General features: G+C 39.8%; 1 protein-coding gene across 9 annotated transcripts in view; it reads left to right on the top strand.

Annotated features, from left to right (window-relative positions):
* The window catches only part of MYBPC1 (myosin binding protein C1), a 92,282-nt gene that overhangs the window by 56,869 nt on the left and 11,567 nt on the right, over nt 1–23,846 (top strand). For 7 of the 9 annotated variants that reach the window (XM_053405054.1, XM_053405057.1, XM_053405063.1 and 4 more), the window contains 11 exons: nt 733–839; nt 2,607–2,740; nt 4,451–4,610; nt 5,784–5,888; nt 8,083–8,271; nt 8,581–8,715; nt 13,053–13,169; nt 16,505–16,672; nt 17,920–18,008; nt 19,353–19,548; nt 22,141–22,280. In XM_053405054.1, coding sequence (XP_053261029.1) covers nt 733–839; nt 2,607–2,740; nt 4,451–4,610; nt 5,784–5,888; nt 8,083–8,271; nt 8,581–8,715; nt 13,053–13,169; nt 16,505–16,672; nt 17,920–18,008; nt 19,353–19,548; nt 22,141–22,280 — 1,540 coding nt within the window. The remainder of the gene's footprint in view (nt 1–732; nt 840–2,606; nt 2,741–4,450; nt 4,611–5,783; nt 5,889–8,082; nt 8,272–8,580; nt 8,716–13,052; nt 13,170–16,504; nt 16,673–17,919; nt 18,009–19,352; nt 19,549–22,140; nt 22,281–23,846) is intronic. The other 2 variants (XM_053405061.1, XM_053405062.1) reach the window with 1 other exon arrangement.

Raw genomic sequence — 23,846 nt, 5'->3', positions numbered from 1 at the left:
TCCTTGAAGATCAGGGTTAAAAAATGCCTGGAGCCATTCCTTTACTACAGATAGGTAGGGTTGCCATATGTCCGGCAGGTATTCAGCCCTCGTAAGTAGCATGAGGGGCGGGATTGCTGAAATGTCTGGGAAAACTTAAAAAAAAGCTCAACAACAAGGATAAAGGTTGTTGATTTCAAATGACAGCCATCTTGGGATATTCTGGTTATGAAAAACAAGTAAGACCCATATAGTTATAACCAAAAAAAGGGGCAAACTAGATGAGTAAAGGAAGACTCATAATTAACATTTCCTGATGTGTTTTAAATTAATAACTAGGTTGGGGGGGGGAGCAGCAATCAGATCAGTGCTGCTACATGAGTGCTGCTTCTATTCTCAGGACAGTAGATGAGCACCCAGCTGCTAAAGTAGTAAAAATGGTATTGGCATCATAATTTGAAAATCAGAAATCAAAAGGGCAGAAATCATTTATAGCTGCACACACAGGAGGAGGAGCCCATAAATTTTAGTGGCATCTATCAGTTCTTCCTCTTACAAACTTGATGGTATGAAATGTCTGTAAAAATGTAGGTGTAAACTCATCTTTGCATTCAGAAATATGAAACAATTTGGGTCTAATTCATAAGACATTAGAATTGTATTGTCATATAATGCAGTGTATAGTTTATGGTCTCATACTTTAAGTTCTTGCATATTTTTTTCCTTTAAATTTTCTGTCTTGATTTTCCACAGAATCCATCGGCTAATTGTTGATAAATCACTCATTGAGGATGATGGAGAGTACATGTTTGTTCCAGATGCCTATAATGTCAACATCCCCTGCAAAGTGCATATTATAGGTAACTTTTGAGTTCCTGTTTGTTCCTTTTTTAAAATGTTTCATGTGCTATTTAATATTCAGAGGCAGGCCTGCATGGATCACAGGGATAATGTACTGTTGGCCTTAAAGCAGAGATTGGATCAGCTAGATGATTTGCTAGTGGTTGCTTTTGTTCCCTGCATTTGAACATTTGTGTCATACTGGGAAATTGGTAGAGCTGGAAGCTATGCCTGCAGTTCACTGGGGCTTGCATAGTGAGATACATTCGAGGGTCAACCATGTGTATCTGTTGTAGCAAGAGCAGCAAAGAGTCTTGTGGTACCTTATTGACTAACAACAAAGATATCACACACACACACACACACACACACACACACAGAGAGAGAGAGAGAGAGAGAGAGAGAGGTTTTTTCACAGTAAAATTGATAGTTTTAAAGATCCCACTGGATTCCTTATTGTTCTTTTTGCAACACTGCTACTCATCTGGAACACAAGGGGACAGAAGAGAGAGCAGAACATTTATTGTAAAAGGTATATGGAGGGCTATATTTAGATACTGCATTGAAAAGAAGGTTGGACTAGGTTAAGGATGTGACTCTCCAGATGCTGTTGGCTGACTGCTTTTTAAAACCACAGCACAGCCTATAGTTGCTTTTGTTCAAGGTCAGGTGAAAGGTCCGCCACAAGCCAATATTGCAGTTGAACAAACTTCTGAACAGTGGGATGACTTGCAGGATGTTTTCTCATCTTTTTCAATGTGTTTTGGCTTTGTCCTGCTACTCTCATATCTCCCTTAGAACCTGGGGTTTCCTTCTGGTTCAGGTGGGTTCCAATAATCTGTGGAATAGGAAGCTGGTATAATGTCCAGGTTTGGAGCTAATGCTGCATCATTGCCTGGTTTGGCCATTAGTCTGGAGTAGGGCCGTAGCTAGGGGGTGGCGAGGTGGGCCCTCGCCGGGGGCAGAGGCGATGGGGTATGTGTGTGCAAAATTGGCTAAAAAGATGTCCATAAATATAAATATGTATTATTGCCTCATAAGAAATAGTTTTTAATAGAGAGTGAATTGAATGGGGGGCGGGGTTGGAGGAGAGGCGAAAAGAAGAGCTAACTTGTCCGTGGCTAGGAGGTGCAATCTGGATGGTTCTGCCAGGGGCACAAGATCACCTAGCTATGGCTCTGGTCTGGAGAGCAGCATCACTGCTTCCCTGGCTGGTGAGATGTTTTATGCCATCCCTTTGTTTTAGGTTGGCTTTGTTTGGACCATCTTTTCTAAGAACAGGTGTGGGGAATCTTTGGCCCTTCAGGTGTTGCTGAACTACAACTCCCATCATTCCTGTCCAGTGGCCACGCTGGCTGGTTCGGTGCTGTAGTTCAACAACATCTCAAGGGCAAAAGGCTGCTCATACCTGCTAAGAGGGAGATATATTCTTCAGTATTTCAGAGGACAGTCTTATGAAGATAAGTATGCCATAAGACACATATGGTGAAGGGATACTGAAGCTGGGGAAAATCTGTAATATTCCTGATTATAACATATGAAAGAACCAAAAATGTGTAACATTTCTGAATGCACCAGATGAGGGAGCCAATTGTTGTATGGATGGCTAGCTAACAATGTTTGGGACAGCATATAGGACGGGATGATTTGTCAATTCCAGGATTCAAGCATAAAAAAAATGGACAAGTTTAGAAAGTTTTCATCTGCTGCTTTCTGTACTGTTAGGCTTTGTACATAATGAAATGTTCTTCTCATGGTGCAAATTCCTCAGTGTCTCAATTTTGCAGATCCTCCTAAAATCCACCTTGATGGGCTTGGTGATGGCAATACAGTGACAGTTGTAGCAGGAACCAAGTTACGTCTTGAAATTCCTGTCTCTGGAGAGCCTGCTCCAAAGATTATGTGGAGCAGAGGAGACAAGGTACAACTATAACATAGACATATATCTGCAATCTGATGTCAAGTCTTTAAAAATTATCAGTTTTGTTGTGTTTTATAATAAAATATGGGTAGCAGAGTAACCTATATCAACAGTGGCATAACTTTGAGCTAAATTTTGGGTGGTTAATGATTGCTCCTAGCCTATAGCACACAGGAAGCACATTATACTGAATCAGATCATTGGTCTCTCTTGCTCTGTAATGTCAAGACTGACTGGCAGTAGCTTGCTAGACAGGCGACATTCCCAACCCTATTGTCAGATGTTGGGAACTGAATCTGGGACCTTTTTGATAAAAAGCAGAAGATGCATGCCCAGAACCTTCTGAAGCAGAAGAGTGAGCCATCATTGACTAAACATCCTGTCCTTAAAACAGGAGGATGCCTAACCTATGAGAAGCTCCATAATTGCTGTGGTTATTTTCACAATAAAATGTAAAAGCCAGTTATCATTTTGTATGAAATAGTGCAAGGGGGAGAAGAGGGTAAGGAATAAGCAATGGATTCAAGTGAAAGTGCGAGTACCATTTAATCAATAGTCATCCTACCATCTCACCATTCCTCCTAGTGATGTGCTGGGTGACTCAGCTCACAATAGGTTTCGAAGATGGAGGGATTTATGTCCCTCATGTCTTATGCTGGAGGGGTCTGTCTTGTCCCTACTGCAGTTACACAAATGTGTGTCAACAAGTGGTATGTTCTGTGTGGTGCTGCTTGTGATAGGAACACAGGAAGCTGCCTTTTGCATGGTTGGACTGTTTGTCCATTCAGCCCAGTATTTTTTACTCTGACAGCAGAGGTGCTCTGTTTCACACTGTTACCCAAGATACATTCAACTGAAAATGCTAGAGATTGAACTCAGGAACTTCTGCATTCAAGTCATGTGGTCTAGTGCTGAACTGCAGTTCACTCCTGCCGGTTGCATCTCAGTCTAACTACTTAATAATTAGGCAGATTTGTAGGGACTGCCCACAATGTATTTCACCTGTACAGAAGGCAGAGAGAGGGTGTGTGTCAAAGAAAGGGTGGTTTATTGGGAGGAAGTGTGGCAAGAGAGTTGGGTGGAGAGTTAATAACGTTCTAAAAACATCCTGTGTAGATGCTCATTTCACTGCACAGATTATAGCTTGCTATGTGGTGGCTGATTCATTCTCAGTTGCACTCCACCCCAGCACCTCCTACATGCTTTTGTAAGGGACTATGGTCTGTAATGCTGCTTCTAGTGGTAGTACCAAAAGAAGTTGTGATACCATTTTGGACATTACAGTGGTACCTCTGGTGAACGTGATCCGTTCCAGAGGCCCGTTCGCAACATGAAAAGAATGCAACCTGAAGCGCCATATCTGTGCAGGTGTGCGGTGCAATTTGGCACTTCTGCACATGCGCGAGCGGCGAAACCTGGAAGTAACCCTTACCGGTACTTCCAGGTCACTGCGGGACATAACCTGAAAGAACATAACATGAAGCAAACATAACATGAGGTATGACTGTACTATAGAGTGTGTGACCCATTGACATGCTCCATATTAAACATGTGTTTACTCCTGTTGGCAGTTAGATTTTTGTTAGATTTTTGTATTGCAGATTTCTATTTCGATATCATGCTTTGATTCTTATTTGGTAATCTCCTGGTGGTTTTCAATCCCATGGTGTAAACTCTCTCTCCTCCTCCCCTCCCCTGCATAATTGATAGTGGCTCATGGATCCTGCAGCCAGAATACGGGCAGATAATTACCCAGACAGCAGTTGTTTGGTGATTGATTCAGCTGAGAGAGATGACTCAGGTGTCTACAGAATAATGCTAAAGAATGAGGCAGGAGAAGACACAGCCCACATCAACATCAAAGTGGTTGGTAAGTCTTTCCAGTTCAATACTTTTGTACCAAGACTGCTCTACTTAGTTCTGCGTTGTTATTTATCATTTCTATGGGTCTTTTCAGTATACAAAGTACTTCATAGGGCTGTAGCCAAGTAACTTTTTACTCAGAGCAGACCCATTGAAATTAATGGATCTAAGTTAATCCTGTCCATTAATACATTTACTCTTGAGTAAAAATGGAATACAAGCCATAGTTTTTAGCTTCACTGATTTTATGGGTTTCCCCTCCCCTCTGCTTTTTAATTTTTTAATATGATTGCATTTGATTTTTGCTTCTTTTCTTGAAAAAGTAATAGCTTTTAAACTATGCTGTTCAATGTTCAGAAAAAGTGTTTGAGTGGTATACAAAACTAAATTTAAAATGAGCTGAGGTAAGAGATGATGGCCTGGTTTGCTTGTCGCATTAAAGCATAGTTTCAATGTGCTTGTACACATTGCTCAAAAGTTCCTGCAGTGCTCCTTTCCTACTGTGTCACTGACAAAACAACCCAGACTATGTCTTGATATGTCACCCAAATCTTACCTCATGTTTTTTTCTCTTCAAACAAACCATGAGTGGTAACCAAGGTTTGTTCTTCACTTACTGTTTCTGTTCTGTGAAGGTTTGGATGATATGATAAGCCAGACTCCAGGTAGGATTCAACTAATAAGCCCTGAAGAAGGACTTCTGTTTGAGGAATTGGGCTTTTTCCACTCTCCTCCCCCTGCATGTCTCCTCAAAATTGACTCTGGGAAGGTTGGGAGAACCCCTGGAACAACATGCAGGGGGAGGAGAGGGGGATAATTTTGCCTGGTAAGCTGAAATGCTTGCCCTGACAGAATTATCACTTCAAAGACTTGTTTTGTCTGTGGTGCAGCAGCGTGAATGGAAGAAGAACACTGAGGGGGTGTTTGTGCAGCATGGTTTAATATGATGTACAAACTGGACTAATTATTGTTTCAAAGACTGCCAATGAACTTCTTTGTAGTTGAGTGCTGATTTACACCACGGTCTTGTCTAGAATATTTTTTTGCAGTTTGTTTATTAAAGGTCTACTTTTTGCTCCAGTTTTAGTGATAAGCAATAAACAGTTCACTGTACAGCAATATCAGCACGTTTAGTAGGGGGGGCTATCCAAGGAAATAAAAATATTTTTGCTTGCAACAGATATTCCTGACCCTCCTGCGGCACCCAATGTGGTTGATGTAGGAGAAGATTGGTGCATTATGAACTGGGAACCACCAGCATATGATGGTGGGTCGCCTATCTTAGGTAAGTAGATCTAGCATGTGCACAGCTATTTTGATATTTCCTAGCTTTTTACTGTCAAATTTAATAGGAACCTCTGAGTTGGTGCCCACATGGTGGGCATCTAGCTGCTGTCTCTTAAAATAGAATTTTCTGAGAACCAACAAAGGAGATTTTCATCTTGTGTATATGACTTCATAGATACCATTTTATATACAGGCAAAAAACTTGCACAGCCTTCTCTCTGTGTGTCTGGAAACATGTAGAAAAACATCATGTGACATAACAGTAATTGCCTCCAACTTTCCCACCCTAGTTTCACTTTATTGACTATCACTTTTGAAGGAAGAGAAACTTGGAGTATTATAAACATTGCATCACACATTCAGGGAAACCTTTTCAGTCTGGTAGGCTAGATCAATATTTGTCTCCACCCCCCTGGGCCACCTTTGACAGGTGGGCAGGACAAACCACCTGTCAATCTTATGACAGGTGGGTTGTCCTGCCCCCATGACAAAGTCGCTTGCAAAGCGCTTTCCAAATACCTGACAGCCATCTGGTTTTTGGGTGCTTTGGAACCACAGTCCAAGAGACTTTACTAGCTTCACAGCAAGCCTTTGCCAGCAGTGATCCAACTGCCAATAGGTGACTGGGAGCCATCATTTAATTTTCTCACAATGCCCCCAAGGTTACAATGCTCTGTGGCATTCTGGGAAATTAAAATGGTGGTTCCGAGTCCCAGGTGCCTGGCAATGATTGAAAAACTTTGGGGGGTGGGGAGATTAAGGGGTAGTGCTCAAGAGCAGGTGTGAGTAGTGAGCCTGAGGATATACTACATATTGTCACCAAGATTTGAGAGGAGGAATTGATATGGAGAGGCAACTTTCAGCAACAGTCATATGTTTCTTGTATTATTTAGTACTGCCCACACTTGATTCAAAATCAGTTATTACCTGTTTCTAGGAAACATGTATAAAGCAGCCTTGAGATGTTTGAATAGTGTAAATATAGATAGCTTTAGGCCATGTAATATGCTTTGTGGACAGTTTGCACAAGAAATCAAACTGGTGTTTCAGCTACATGGCATTCCATGGATAAGCAGAAACATTTTAACTGGTGGTTTTTGCTTTCTCTAGGAAATGTGGGGTGGGGACCTATTCAGATACCACTGTGCTGTCCAGGTCAAACAAATACTTTCTGTGATGTTCACTTTTGTTCATTTTAGAAGTTCTGGGCCATTAGCCAATGATATTACATTTATGCTTATATTAATCAGCTATTATTAATCAGCTAACGTCCTTATAGATCAAGATGATTGGACCTGGCTGCATAAAATGATACCATGTTTATTAATAAGTGTAAACCACAAATAACATTTTTTCAAACTTGCTTACAAGTGGCACCTATCTCCCTCCAAACTAAGCAAAATTTATGAAATTAATATGAATTTCTGGATGCATAAAAAGCAGATTTTATACATGTATTTTTGTACTTTATAAATGCATTTTGAGCAAAAATAAAGCAATTCTGGAAGGTAGTAATGGATACCATACAGGAAATTACAGTATATAACATAACAAGGAACCCCAAGACTACCTTCCAATATGAGCAAAAGCAAGAACAACCAATATACACCTTGTTACAAGCTTTTTCATCTGTGCAAGACAATTTATTGGCCAGATTTGTAAAAATAATATAACTCAATAGGATGGTGGTTAAACAAAACAAAAAAAGAGATGTTGCATTATTAACTAAATTAACTATACAGTGGTACCTCAGGTTACATACACTTCAGGTTACATACGCTTCGGGTTACAGACTTGGCTAACCCAGAAATAGTGCTTCAGGTTAAGAACTTTGCTTCAGGATGAGAACAGAAATCGTGCTCCGGCAGCGTGGTGGCAGCGGGAGGCCCCATTAGCTAAAGTGGTGCTTCAGGTTAAGAACAGTTTCAGGTTAAGAACGGACCTCCAGAATGAATTAAGTACTTAATCCAAGGTACCACTGTACACACACACCATACACCCCCAAGAAGGTACATTTATAGAAAGATGAGACTTCTTTATTGTTATTTTTTTCATTCTAAAAATTTATAATATTCTTCCTGATAGTTCCATCTCTTTAACTAATGAAATAATAGAACGTATACATTTGTAAGAGTCTATGTTTTTCTTATCATATAAAAATAATAATTGTAATTCTGCTTATATTTGTTTAGGTTACTACATTGAGAGGAAAAAGAAGCAAAGTTCCAGGTGGATGAGGCTGAACTTTGACCTTATTAAAGAAACAACTTTTGAGCCCAAAAAGATGATTGAAGGAGTTGCCTATGAAGTCCGGGTGTTTGCTGTCAATGCCATAGGCACTTCGAAACCAAGCGAGCCCTCAAAGCCTTTTGTGCCTTTGGGTGGGTAGATAATATACAATGTACATGATGTCAAATAATCAGACTATCAGGATATCAAAGATATGTCTAAGTCAGTTCCTCCATTTTCTTTTAAATGTTGCAGCAACTTTTAATTAATGTGCTCCACAAAACTGCTCACAATCCCAAGGGGAAGAAAGTTTGCAAATAAAATGAAAGAAATAGTGGGAACAGGACAAAAGAGGAAGAGATCAAAACAAAATGTTAAAGGACTTTAACAGATAGACATTGATGCAAACATCCAGCAAAGGTTGTACTGCAAACTCAGACACTCTCTTTTATTGCTTCCAGCTGTCACGAGTCCACCCACCTGCCTGGCAGTTGATTCCGTAACAGATACTACAGTAACCATGAAATGGCGGCCACCAGACCAAATTGGAGCTGCAGGTTTAGATGGCTATATTATAGAGTATTGCTTTGAAGGAAGTAAGTGACAACTGAATTTTTCTTCCGTTAGGTGAGAGATGTTTTACTTTTTATAATAGAGAACTGCTTTCACTCACATCGAGGCAACTATATTGTAAGTGGGGGTTCTCCAAGTCAAGCCTGTGGTTCTATCCTATCCGGCTTCTAAATGGTTGGTCCAACTTTTGGTAAAAATAATATTGGTCTTGCCTTTTTAACTAGCATTCCAGACCAGCAGCTCAAAATTCTGAAACCTTGTAAAATATGTATTACACTGATATGGAAATGCCATGTCCACTTACAGCAGCAATGCTAGGTGCTACTTTAGAAACAAAATGAAGGACAAAGGAAAAGCAAGAATTAATGCAGAGATATGACTGCCCCTCCCTTATTCCCATTGTCATTTCTTACTTGGTCAGGTCAACGCAACTCTTAGATTGGCCCTTCTAAATTTTGATGTGTCAGAATATTTCCCTATTTGATTTGATTTTGATTTTGTGTGCTGATAGGCAAGCTGAGCTGGTGATTGAGCCATCACACCTGCTTTGCCACACTTGAATAAGGGTTAATTATTTCAACCCATATCTGGCTGCATGCGAATTGGGGCATTTATCATGTTGAAGCCAGCCCTATTATATGATGAAGATTTTCAGTGTCAATCAGATCTCTAAAACTGCAGTTGTTCCTGTGTACATAATGTGTCACTCTCTAGAGCCTTGATATAAGTTAAAAAGGCAACTGATCTGAAATGAATAACAGTGGATGTGGATGTGACCTAGAACAGGTAAGGAAATGGGAGACTATGTGAAGTCCAGAACTTACACAGTTCATGTGGGAAAGCATTCCCCCCACCCCCAGTTTGCAATGCCTGGATAATAGCTATTCTATGAAATGTTCAAGAATAGGAGGATATTCTTGCCCTAAATTTAATTGTAGCTGTGTTACTGGTATAGGCAGCCTATACAACTTTTACAGTACAGGAAGACCAGCCCAGAGGCTTGGGAAGTATCTGTTTCTAGAGGAAGTGAGTGGAGCACTGTGTGGCGGACAGAGGAGTGGCAGACAACAGTTGGAAGGAAAGTGGATGGTCTCCAATTTCTGCTTTGCCCTCCATCACTCACCCTAACAGAAATAGCAAAGAACAGGCAGCCTTCACGCCTCTGAGATTAAAGGTTCAAGTGAGTGGCTTCACGCCGTAAGCTATGGCTAGCTATCATTTGCCTTGGCAGAAGCTTGCCACTATTTCCCTGATGAACAAAGCCCTTACAGAGTATTAAGGTGTTTTAATAGATTCTACTCTTCGACTATGAGCCAAACGACACATGGCATTAATCACATGATTTGCCCTTGAGTGCAGGATTTTTCTTCCTTTCATGTATAGCCAGTACCCTCTTTCCTGCCTCTGGTCTGGATTTGGACCCTGGTGTGGGACTCTTTACTCCCTGATGCAGTTCTGATTTAGATTACCCCTGCCCCCTGTGGGGAACCCATTCCTGATAGGAGTGCCATACGGTTCAAATGGCTAAAGCTTTTCTATTCCCCCTCCCATATCAGGGTCCTAATCTGGATTTAGGTCCCTACACTTTAAAAAATCCTGCACACAAGGACAAACCATGTGATTAACATCATGTGTTATTTGACCCTATAGCAGAAGTTTAGACTTATTATTATTATTATTATTATTATTATTATTATTATTATTATTTTATTTTATTTATTAAGAACCTCATTTATAGATGAATAGCTATGCAGAGTGTTTAAACCAACAGGGACTTAAACCCCTTACCACATTGCCAAATATCTTCAATGTGGGAAATTTAAGAAAACTGGAAAATAAATAGATTTTCTTTTCTTTTTAAATGGACAAATTAAACAAAATTTTAATACGTCTGGTAGAGCCTTCCATAAACAAGAAAACTGCAGCATAATTTACAGGTTGGGGTAGGGAACCCCCAGGAAAAAGCAACCACAGGTGTTGTAGAAAATTGATTTATTATTGAAGTTAACACAATGCATTAGAGCCCAGTCTCTTTGCAATATCCTTGATAAAGAGCAATGTGTCTGAACTGCATTGGGGAAAATACAAGAATGTTAGCTTTCTGTGACACCTATGGAAGTTTCATACCATACTTCATCTCCCTGGGAAAGTGGATTTGCCAAATATTCAGCCCAGCTCCATGCTAACTGGAGTTGATGGGAGTTTTAGTCCAAAAAAACTGGAGTAAAGAATCAAGAATATATGAATTAGCCAACAGTCCCAAATTCTTTGTAACTGGGGAGGATGTGATATGCATAGTAAATCATAAATCTAGCCGTCATAGGTAGAAATGTCTTTCAAGGGACACTTCAGGGTCCAGCAGAACAAAATTCCTTGTGTACCTGTTGAACAGAGCAAAACTTTTACTTTTTTCTTTCAGATAGGCTTAAAAGCATTAAGAAGATCCCTCAAAATGACAGCCACGTCTGCCATTTTGGTGTTACCCACCTCACATAAAATACAGTAGTGATGTATTTTACAGACAATACTGTGTGCATGATGTGTATTCTACTTATGCTTTGCATTTCTAGATATACACCTATATATTTATGTGTGTGTATGTATATATATATAGTTAATGCCACTCATGTGTATATTGTAACACTTTGGAACAAAACGTTTTGGAAAATACAAAAAATACTTGGTGTTTACTTCTATATCTCTTGCTCTGCCTTGTTTCCTTTCATTTTTTCTTCAGTACCTGAATATTTCTGTTCTTCATCTTTTTTTCCAGTACCTTTCCTTCAACTAATTTTTCTACAACGTTTAATATTTCACCTGGATCTCCAGGTATACTTTCTTTGACTGTCAATCTTTCAGCTGTCACTTTTTTCAGTTCTGTCCTTCTCTTCTTCTTACTTATTCTATCAATTATTCTCTTTTCCTTCTCTCTTTTACTCTCTCTCTCTCTTGTCTATTGCCCTTGAATGGAATTTTATTAGGGCTGCTTTAATGCACAGACAATTTCTATGATAATAGTGCAGAGTGACCTTGGAAAAGTGAGAAACATTGTGGCTTCTTTAAAGTTAATAAAGGGGATTCTCAGCTTTCAGTGGAACCAATATTACATTACACATACACATATAAGTTTAAAGGATCAAACATTGCTCATGGACTTAGTGACAGGATCATTTATTATGCTCCTCTTAACTCATTCAGTACACAAGCTGGTCTCCGACCTTAATAATAAATTATTATAACTCATTCAGTCATTCATCTATGCTATCAAGAATTGAATATGAAGGCACTGGGAACTGAAAATAAAGGAATAAGCACCTGGATGATTAGAGGCTCCCAACTCTTTTATTCTCTCAGAATAACAGTCATTATAAATGCAAAATGGGTAAGGGAAATTCCCCACAGACATATTTCTGTAAGTTTGCATTTGACACTGAAGTTTTCATTGGCTAAAATAAAATGTTGGGGAAAAAAGAGATACCCTTACCTTTTTTGTATTTCCTTTTCTCCAGAATCAACATAACAAAAACATAACCAGCAGAATATGGTGGCTCACAATAACCTAAATTTGATCCAACAAGTCTGTTGTCTCAAATCAGCAAGCCCTGAAACAACGTTAGGTGCCTTCTCAACCTCACGGTGAACAACCCCAAGTAAAGCTTGTCTTCCAACACCTTTATTTCCCCCAGGTTTTGTCCTGAATGTGGACACATATATTCACATGAAACTCAGGATCAGGGTCTTAATGGAAACACCAGCAACACAAGAATAAAACCTGTTGAGATCACTGCAGCAGTGCTGTCATCAGCAGACCCAACAACACAATTACTCTCCAGGTCCAGTTTTCTGCTTCCTGCCTGTTTTATTGTCCAATATCAAGACAGTTATAAAACCTGAAAACTTTTGTCATTAGGCCCACCTTGCAAGGCACACCAATCCTTAAATAGATTTTAATCATTGAATGTTATCCAGTGAACCATACATGCTATGCACAATGGGGTTCGGAGCCAGAAAAGCAAAATAACAACCGGGAATGAAAACTCTTTAACAGGCAATACTTAGAGAGACTGAGTTCAGTCAACTGCAACTATACATCATGCCAGCAGACTTCCAGATCACCTTATACCAACATATATCTCTGCACACCACTGCTCTATTTCTTTTTAGCTTTCTCTTTCTTATTCTGGCCTACACTTTAATCTTCTCTTCCTGCTAAATCTTCTCTTTTACTCAATGGATTTCTCCTGCCTCTCTCCTCTTCTTTCAAACCTCATCTTTCTCTCTGGATGCTCAGATATACCAGTCTCAAAGGCTCCTCTGCCTATGACTGTAAAGTACCAAATGTGCTTTCCAAATTATTTAGGTCCTCAGGAGCCCACTACAGAGGGCAAGGGAGACAGTGGTGGTGGTACAGAGCAAATTAATAGTGAGGAGACAGACGGGGGCTTGATCAAGACTGAAGAGAAGACACCAAAACCCTGTGAGTTTTCAACGGCATCATCCTCCCCCCTTTCCCCCCCAATTGTGCTGTTTCCCCTTGATCTGTGGTTGGAGCCTCAGTCTGCTGGAAGCAAAGGGACAAGGGGGGAAACAGGCAAACAATGGTTTGCCATGTGTAGAAGAAACAAGCTCTATTTCATTATCTAGCTAATTCCTTGATCATCCCAAAGCTCCTCTTCAAGGTGCAGTACATATCTCTGTATAGTTACTAACAGGGATTACTAACAACTGACTCATATCTTGCCTGTGTGAAAGTGGGTGTCTCTGAATTAACTTTAATGGTGGACTCTCATAAGGTATATCGGCAGAACTGTATGAAGGTGAATTTCTGGAGGCAACTTATGACCTGGAAGGTAAAGTATGCAACAAAGATATTTAAACATTCTTACTGAAATTGATTCCCCTCCCCCAACAGTATAATAGTGATGTTTTTGAGGGAACACTATCTGCTACATACGCCTTCAAAAATACCGCAGTGACTTGGGGGGAAAGTTCATGGAATTATTATATTATATAGAGTGCTCTTTTGGTTAAACAAAAGGTGCCAGAACTTATATCTTGATAAAAGTGCTGTAAGTACCTGCACAAAATGGCCATCATGGGCGGGGGGGGGGGGAGGTGATGGTACATGGTACTATCACAAAAAAGCACAGACTATACTGTACGTGACTCGGTTGTTTTGCTTATCCTCATAATAGCCCTGTGCAATCGATCATTATTATTATTTCGCAAATTGGAAACTGAAGCTAGGAAAGAGTGGCTTGCTTATGGCTGAAGCAGGAAATGAACCTCGGTAGTATATGCCCAAATCCATTGATCCACCTACTGAAACGCATACTGTCTCCACTCACATAATACTGAAGAACCAGTTTTTAAATATAAATATATAATGTGGTTAGTTTCGTCTGCAAAGTGTGAATGATGCATTGTTCTTTCTGTATGAAAGCCTATTCAATAACTGACTGTAAAAGACAGCTACTGGTGTGTGAAGCTATTTGTGAATTCTGTATTGGTTAGAGAAAAATAATAGTTAACTTCTTTCTCTCTAAAGTTCTGAGTATCAGTTAAGCTGTTATATATATAAAGGCCACAGTCCCAGTCCAGATGTGTAGAGCTCTAATACATACATGGCGCTCTCACATACAAAGTCTTTCCCCATTCATTGCAATTTCAGGGGCCGTTCCATGCATTTATCCCTATTTAAATAAAAAAAATACAAAATTGTTCAGTAGCACCTTAGAGACCAACTAAGTTTGTTCTGGGTATAAGCTTTCGTGTGCATGCACACTTCTTCTGATACACTGAAACAGAAGAAGCGTGCATGCAACCAAAACTTATACCCAGAACAAACTTAGTTGGTCTCTAAGGTGCTCCTGGACAATTTTTAAATTTATTTTGACTGCATCAGGCCAACATGGCTACCTACCTAAATCTATATCCCTATTTGTTTGCCTAGTCTAGTCCTTGACATGGAAGTGAATGGGGAGGCATGCGCTTGATTGGAGCTTCATGTGTGCATTGAATAATTCACAGAGTTCTGAATCTGGTTTTATATGTATTCATAAATACATGCAGTATTTAGACTGGGATTAGGTTGATGGCCCCATCTTCATGAAGTTGGCTACAGATAAATCCCATTATAACTTAGAAGTACCATAGATGATTTATCTCTAACCACTGTTGAAAGTTGCCTGGTGGTCTAGTTGTTTTCTATGCAATGTGGCTGTGATCTTCCAAAGTTGTGTGCTGGTAAGAGTCCCATTCATTTACTGGTACCTTTTGTGAGCCTGCTAGTAATCAGTTATATATCATTTAATCATCAGAGTGTTCTTGAAAGTTACTACTCCTGAGACAACTCACTCTGCAGTTCACTCACTGTTTGCAAATAAACATGGCAAGCCACATGTCCCTACCTCTGATCCTGGTGTCACTCCACTAATGATATCTTATTTGTAACTGTAGTGTACTTAAAAAGGCCAAGTCATGTTTATATGACCAGCAAGAGAAAAATAACTTCATGTTATTGTCATACCACTTATACAGCTGGGTTGTGGAAGTTAATAGCAAATATTGTATGCTACTGGTACTAAATGAACTTATGGGTTATAGAAGCTAGTGATATTCCTTCAATGCTAGTGATATGGAATCATGGGGGGCGGGATTGGTGGCAGCAATGCTTCTGAATATCACTTTCTGGAAACCACAGGGAGGGAGCGTGTTATTGTATTCAAATCCTGCTTTCAGGTTTTCCCCAGGCACCTGGTTGCCACTGTGAGAACAGGATGCTGGACTAGATGGGCCGTTGGTTTGGGCCATTATGCTCTTATCCTTCATACTCTGTGCCCAAAAGAATTAAGCTAAAATTCAAGTGTGTGCTCTGCTGTGTAAATGACTAGCTTATGCAACATCAGTGAATAAATCGTTTTTGCTAACATGCTGTCTTCTGAATTTGCAATGTGTGCTTTCAGTAGCTTGGGATTTTTTTATTTCAGAGATTTGGGTGGCTGACATTTGCCTGCTGGGTATTCCATGTGCACATGGGAGCAACCACATAGTTCTGAATCAAGTTTCATACATACATGTGAATACCTATTTATGGTCTGTGTGGGCTTGCATCACCATCCAGGATTACAGTTTACTTGGGGTTTTTCCGAGCATTTCAGAACTCTGAATATTGTTTAAAGGGAAATGTTGTGGCAGCAATAGAAAAACATGGATCACTTAGTGGACAGCAGAGATGTATGTGTAAACATGACTGAGGGCAATATGAGTTGGACAAAGAAGCATTCATGGTACATAGAAGCAGTACAGCTGCATGTGTGGATAATGATTCTGTGTCTGCATAATACCTGCACATTGATTATTTTTGCAACAATAAAACTAGAAAACTTTATTTAAAAGAGATAGGAAATTATTTAGACTGAAACTGTGTTCTGGATATCAACTTCCATGTGAAATTCTGTTACTGCAACTAATAATTATCATGTTGCTTGCATGTTAACATTCCTTTAAGGAGGCAGTACAATAATATATTGATTGCCTGCCCTTCGGGATTATAATTTTAATTATAAATGTATTAGTCGATTTTTAAAATGGAGGAAAGTGGTAAATAACATTTATTTCTTACAGTCTTCATATGCTTCCTTAAATTAGAAACTGGTGGTTTGGCTGCAAAATACTTCCAGGAAGTGAAATATATTGAGTTTGCTACACTTAATTTTTTTAAAAAATGAATTAGTGATTCACAAGCACATTTCATACATATAATTATCAATTTCTGTCCTTTCCTTCCTTTTGCTTTTTATCCTACTTCAGCGGAAGAATGGATTGTGGCCAATCCAGAACTCACAGACAAAACAAAATTCACCATCACTGGCCTGCCAACTGGATCAAAAATCTTTGTTCGAGTAAAAGCTGTGAATGCTGCTGGTCCCAGTGAGCCTCGGTTGCATCCACAGCCAATTTTAGTCAAGGAAGTGATAGGTGAGATGGGCTGTTGACTTATGTCTAGGGGTGGAGGGATCTGTCCATGTTGGTTCCCTCAGTTTCTCATTCTTACAATCTGAAATTCAGTTCTCCACATTTCTGCAGCAATCCGTGTTTTTTTTTTAAGTCCTAATGAAAATTTGAATATTTTGAATACTCCCTGTGAATTAGGAGAAATTTTGTACGCAGTTTTGACTAATGTACATATTTTTGCAAGCCATTTCCTTTAATATAATGCTATTATTTTCACTAATATATGCATTGTATGCACATTTCCCCCTAATATGTACATTTTTGTAAACATTGGCTGGAGAACTGCATCACAAAATTCAGAGAAGTGTGAATTTTGAGTGATTGTTGCGTTTGAGTTCTCTTACTGTATTGAAAGTGTGTGTTAATTAGGTCGCCCCCCCCCCAATTTACCATTGCCAAATATTGTCTTTGAGAAAACTTTAGAAAACAGTTAGGCTCAATTCGCATGCAACAATCTTGACTTAAGCTCATGTCTTATTGAACCAAGAATGGGTATTGGACCGGCATGGTCATCACACCCTCATGCTTGCTGCTTTGTGGTCCAGCTTCAGCACTTAGATGCATGCATGCATACATCATTTTATTTGTGTGCAACCTTTCCTTAGTTAAACCATGCTCAAGGGGGTCTTAAACGTGAAGAATTACACAATTATAAATATAACAAAAAAGTCATAAACAATAAATAAAACACATCAAAAAGTACGCAACCAAAATAAAAATAAAGATACAAAAATAATATCAATAACAGCCTCACAACAACAAAAATCCTAAACAATACCCCACCCCAAGAGTCTGTTCAGCAGCCTCAGCTTTTGTAGCTGGAGTCAGTCAGGGCCCCACCCTCCCAGGCCTGGCAAAAAAGGCCTGCAAAGCAGGGAGCAGGTCTTCCAGGACTCACAGCCAAAATGGTTGTTTAAACCACAGTTTCCCATTTCATCTGTCCTGTCCTTTTACCAAGAAAGAGTCCAAAAGGCACAATGGAGCAAAGAAGCAAGTCCTGTGGTTGTAGCACTGCCGATAGCCCAAAGTAATCAACTTCCTTTAACAAAGCAAGAGTACTGGCTCTGGTTTTGCAGGCTCTGTATCCAGCACTTCAGCTCATCTCAGTTTAATCTCAGTTTATTAACCGGCATATGAAGCCAGGATCAGATCCAGTTAATCAAAGACATTTTTAAACAAGTGCACTTCCCTTCCTTCTTTTTCAAATTAAGAACCCCCGAAGATTCGTCTGCCAAGACACTTAAAGCAAACATACGTTCGAAGGGTTGGAGAAGCTGTGAATCTTGTTATTCCCTTCCAGGTAAGAAACAAATAAATATAATTTTTTATGTGAATGTCTGCATGACACAGGCAGCCCCCCATTTACGCAGGGGTTACATTCCAAGGCATTGTTCACATTGGTGATATCACGTATAATTAAAACCCATTGAAACAGCCTTCAAACACCCCACTCTGCCCCTATTCTGCCCTTTTAGTGACATTTCAGTGATGTCTTTATGACATTTATGGATCACTTCTGGGTTTGACGTGATGCATGTATACACGGTCACATACGTATTGAACGCGTGTAAATGGGGGGCTGCCTGTATTGTCAAAACAGCAGCGTGTGCTACTGGATTTTCTGCCTGTGTTCAATAATATGCAGATCCTATCACTGGCTCTTTCTTTAAAAAAAAAAGTTCATATTAGTTTCCAGTAGTCCCAGAACTACTCAGGACTATCAAGAAGTCACTAGAAGAAACAGGTATTTCAGCCTCTCATTGAATACTTGTAGGACCAGAAGAGGAAATTATGGTATCTGTTCAGATGTACTAGCTGGTAATGTCAAAAAGGTTAAAGAGTATATGCTAAACGCCGAAAACTATACTAATACTGTGCTTATCATAATAGTACATATATGTGCATTGTCAAGCCTATTTCAGGATGTTCATTAATGTTTAAAGCCCTAAAGACTTAGGCCCCAAATATCTGAAAGACTGTCTCCAACCCTTTCAACCTTCTCAGGTGTTAAGATCTGCAAAAGGGGCTCTTTTGCTAGTCCCTGTCACCCCCAGAAATGTGGAGAATGGTGGCCTGAGAGTTCTCTGTGGTAGCCCCTAAACTGTAGACCTCCCTCCCCACAGAGGTGAATCTAGCATATTAATTGTACAGCTTTCATCATTTACTGAAGATGCACTTATTTACCCTGGCATTTGACAGTTAAAGTATTTTGCTTTGTGGGACCCACATTTTTTTAGAAAATACCATATATTGTTCTGCTTCATTTTGAACCATTTGCTTGTCTTTAACTGTAGCAGTTTAATCTGTTGCATATTATATTGGAGTAACCTACCCTGGGACCTTACACTAAAGAGCAGGTAAGATATCATACAAATAAACAAAATATCAGAAATGCAGCTTTCTCTTACTGTCATTTAAGTCACAGGGAGTTATTTCGAAGCCTCTGCCTTGAAAATAACTTGACAAAAGAAATGCAATATATCTCAATGTGTTCAGAATGAACCTGCAGTTATAGTTCAATAAGCAGCTCCTTGACTTAAACATGCTATTCTCTGTTTAACCTTATTTAAAGATCACTGTAAAATAATACTACAGTCATATAAAATTTGGTCCGTGGACATGTTTGTTTGCTTTCCCCCCACAGGGAAGACCAAGACCTAAGGTCTCTTGGAAGAAAAATGGAGCTCATGTAGATAAGAACCAAATTAACATCCGCAACAGTGAAAATGACACAATCATCTTCATCCGAAAGGCAGAGAGGATCCACTCTGGGAAATACGACATGAAAGTCAAAGTAGACAATCTGGTGGATAGAGCCACAATAGAGATTCAAATAGTTGGTATGTGTAAAAATTTGGAAGCGATTAGAATATAGGCTGTTAATTGGGATGTACTAGCAATCCTTTGGCATGTTTTGGGCATTCCTAAAATGACTGCAAGAAGCTAGGAGTTAGTACCCACTGTTCTATGATCTCTTGTATGTTCCTCTGTGGTGTCTGGAACTGCCTGCTACAAGAGACAAAATATTGAGATATTTAAAAATAAAGTTTAATCCCTTATTACTCTGTGCATTAAAATTGCAGAAGGCTGGACTAGATGACCCTTGTGGCCCTTTCCAACTCTACAATTCTATGGTTCTATAAATTTCAGAATATGACACACTTCTTTCTGATATTGTTTTAATCCTCTACTTCAGATCAAGAGTGTATATTGGATAAATGGAAGGGGAAAGTGCAGGAAGTCAAACTGGACATACATTCCAGCTATTTAACTTTGCCGAATGATTACATTTTATATTTATCAATAATAAGCAAAAGGAACTGTGTTGTTCCATTAAAGCTCCAAATCCATAATAGATTAATCCTTTCGTTAGAGCAAACCAAAATGTCACAAGAATGATCATGCTTTCGAGCTCTCTAGCATTGTTCTCCAGGATAGAAGTTTAAGAAGGCAGGGGTAAATGGGACAGGGGAAAAGCTGGTTTGATGTTGTAACCATGTCTGAATTTGGTCACAGTCTTAAGAGGGAATGAATTGCAAACTCAGTTGGATTAGGTTCTATCCAAATATAAAATCCAAGAGTTACCCAGATCTCTTTCCAGCTTTAAGCAAAACACACAGATTCCTTTGTTAGAGGGAACACAGAAAGAAACGTGGCAGACTTTTTATGAGCAAAGCTAGAAATTAAATTTAGGGATTGTACTAGTTGTTGTTATTGTTTTTAAGTCAGTACAGTAGAAGCCAACTAGGATAATCTAGTGGCTCGAGGGAGTAATGTAACTGTTAATCTTCCTGCTGTGATTGCACCTGACCTAGTTTCTGTGTGAGTCTGGAAGGTTTTCCTTATTATCACAATGAAAAATAGATTCTCACAAATATGCCTTTGAGAAAGTTAGATGGTTTGAGGATACACATGCTGATGTTTCTGAAATCTGCTCTTTTTCAAAAAATATTTAGAGAATGTCAGCCATTCATTCTTTGCTGAAGTATCTTAACTCTTATATTTGAAGTTTTTAAATGTGATACTGACATTTAAGTTGATACAAGTAAAACCTGCAAGAAAATGATACAGTTTATCCTCATCTTCTAATCAGAGTGTTCAGTGTTTTAGCAAGCTAATCATGATATTCTCCAGAATGCTCCATTATTACTTACACACCTTTGATACTTAACATTCAGTGGCTACTGGTCATGCTCACTCTTCACTGAGCTATTATTATTATTATTATTAGCCCTTGAGTTGTTTTTAAATACATTTTGTGCCTATACAAGCCTCAGGTCTCCCCAAGCATGATACATCCCTCTAGTTTCTCAATTTCTCCCTATACTCATCACCTAAGTGTGCAATTGGGGGAGTAATGGGACATATATTATTATCAAATTAGTGTGGTTGATATTTCCAGGTGATCAGAACCTATGCTGCAGAGGTAACCTCTTGAAACCCCAAACCACACAATTTGGGTAGATATTGTGCTACCTCTTCCCTCAGTGCTGGCATCATCCACCTGACGCATGTGGTCATTAGAATACAGATGTTACCGCTGGAGTGAGGGACCAGCCCAGCAGTTATATGTATCAGTCTGTAGTTCCATTTGATTCAGTAAAACTAGAAACTCAGTTTCTGCAAGTGAATAACAGCCGGCCCTATGGAAATTTGCACAGAAGTTAAGGCCCACTGAGTTCAAACATGCTTTCTGGAGAGAGGATCTATTTTCCCTGGGCTCACTGTAAGCCCTGCAAAGACAGCAGCAGGAACACCAGAGAGCTGGAAATAAGTGTTAATGTCACCCACCCCAGCATCTCTCTTGGCTTCTCCGCTACTGAGAGGCAAGTCAGAAGCTGCATTTTATCTGATCACACATAATCCCACAACTACAAGCCAGTTCTGCCTGGAAGCAGGCTTCCTGCAGGGAAATTAGCCTATGGTGTCTGGGCTCACAGTAGGCCCCTTAAGACAATAGGAATGTAATATCTCCCCAGCTCTCTGTTGGTCACCCCACTACCAAGGGAGACAAGTTAATTATTTTGTTCTGTATTGTTATAATATGTACGCCACTTGGGGGATCACTTGATGAGGAGACAGGAAATACATCTTTTAAATTAGAGATGGGGACAATTTGGCCTGTGGCCACTTTTGGCCTCCTGGAGGTCCAAATTGGCCCACGAAGCCATTTCCCTCAAACCATGTGCACCCAACCATCAGCCAACATAATTCATGACATCATCTAATGGGTGCTAGTGCAAGCTTAAATTCTGTGTTGGCTGAGCAACTCTGTTTCCAGCAGTGAACAGCAGTGTAAAACCAAACTGAAGATTTAGCCCCTGCTCATCAGTTTGTGGTTAACTCATGGTTTGTTAAACACTTAGGCAAATTGAGCATATTGTTGCTGTAGAAAAGTGTGAAATATTGATGGTGCTACTTTATTGCCACAGATCGTCCAGGCCCACCACAAATTGTAAAAATTGCAGATGTCTGGGGAGAGAATGTTGCTTTGGAATGGCAGCCGCCCAAGGATGATGGCAATGCAAACATAACTGGGTACACAATTCAAAAAGCTGACAAAAAAAGCATGGTAAGTAGACTTTTTGACCCAGCAAATCTTAGGATGAGATTTTTATGTGCAAGGTTGTTTGGAAAGGTTGCTACTTCTTGTGAATGTTGTGTTCTTTTGTGATACAAGATACAAGCTGCCTTTTCAGCTGCTGCTGCTACAAAGGACTTCACAACAAATTTAACCAGCATCTGTGATATTTGTAGCCAGGAAAATCCCTTACTTGGTAAGGCCATTGGATATTTTTCTCTGCTGCCTATTAACTTCAAAATCAGCAGTGCTGTTAAGTAATTTTGCACTCTGGACCTGTTGCTAATGTTTAGATGGTTTCCCCCCACTGTGTTCTCTTCAGTTGACTTGAGGAGTAAAGCAGTTAATACATTTTTTACTAAATAAGTAAATGAAACAAAGCCCAGTCCTCTCCAGCCCTGGTCCCAGTTGCTGTGACTGTTGTGAACTTTATACTGTTTGTATTGCTGTTACGTCTCTGCCAAGCTGAACAAGAGTCTTTTGAAGTGTGCTTTGCATGCTGTACTCAATAAAGTATTCTTGAAAGGATTTAATCATCCATTGACAACATTGCTGCTTTAAGGTGGATAACTATTCTAAGCCAACTATATAATATATTCACCCAGGCATAAACCACCCCTTGTGACAACCTTCTCTCTGTGCCCCCTATGAGGGAGGTGCAGAGAGTGGCAACACAAGAATGTGCCTTTTTAATGGTGACCCCCCTGGATGTCATGGACTGGCTGCATGCAAAGCAGTGGTGGGAGGCACCAACTGGGAAACCTCCAAGGGAACCCCCAAAGTAAGAAGGTTCAGAGCCCGGGCATTGGTGGTGGGATGATGATGAGTGGTCAGAGGGAGAAGAGGGAGCAAACTGGGGCGAGGAGTTGTCAGAAGCTGAAGAGGTAACAGGGTTTCGTGAGCAGGAAAGGCTGTGGCAGGGAGCAGTTCAGAATCAGAGACAGAAGCTCCTCCCCCCTGGTTTCCCAGAACCCAAAGAAGTATGAAGAGGGTGGAGCAAAGACAGGCAAGACAAAGGAGCCTCAGACTGCAGATTGAATTAGGTCTGCACATGTGAATATGTCTATATATAGATATATAACACACAGGCTGTGCTTCTAAGCTTTTCATTTTATTTTGGTTTGTATACTTAGTTTTAATGTTTGTAATACTTTTAAGATCTTTGGGGTCAGTTCTCAGCGGCGGCAGGGGGACCTACTAACAAATACAATAAATAATAATTTGGAAGAGGTCTGTGAGTGGCCATGCTGATTCTGAGGTTTACTGCTGAACTGCTTTGTTGATTTTATGCGATGCAATGTTTTGACTATGTTTAAATGAATTTTTCCATGGTTTCATCGTGTGTGTTCACTGCTCTGGGATCACAGGGTTTAAAGGGCAATCTATAAGTGTAAATAAGAAAAAGCAAGCAAACTAGGTAATGTGGACACAACTCCTTGCAATGGGAAGGGTTTTGCATTCCACCCCACCCTCCACCCCCGACTCCAGTCTCTGGCTTTCTTATCTGTGGTGCACTTTAGCGATCAATAGGCAAAGTGAACTTTGCCCTGTTCCCCA

The sequence above is a fragment of the Podarcis raffonei genome, chromosome 10 (genome assembly GCF_027172205.1).
Source record: "Podarcis raffonei isolate rPodRaf1 chromosome 10, rPodRaf1.pri, whole genome shotgun sequence".
NCBI lineage: Eukaryota > Metazoa > Chordata > Lepidosauria > Squamata > Lacertidae > Podarcis > Podarcis raffonei.
The sequence above is the reverse complement of the archived record's forward strand: the minus strand, read 5'-3'. Positions and strand labels throughout refer to the sequence as shown.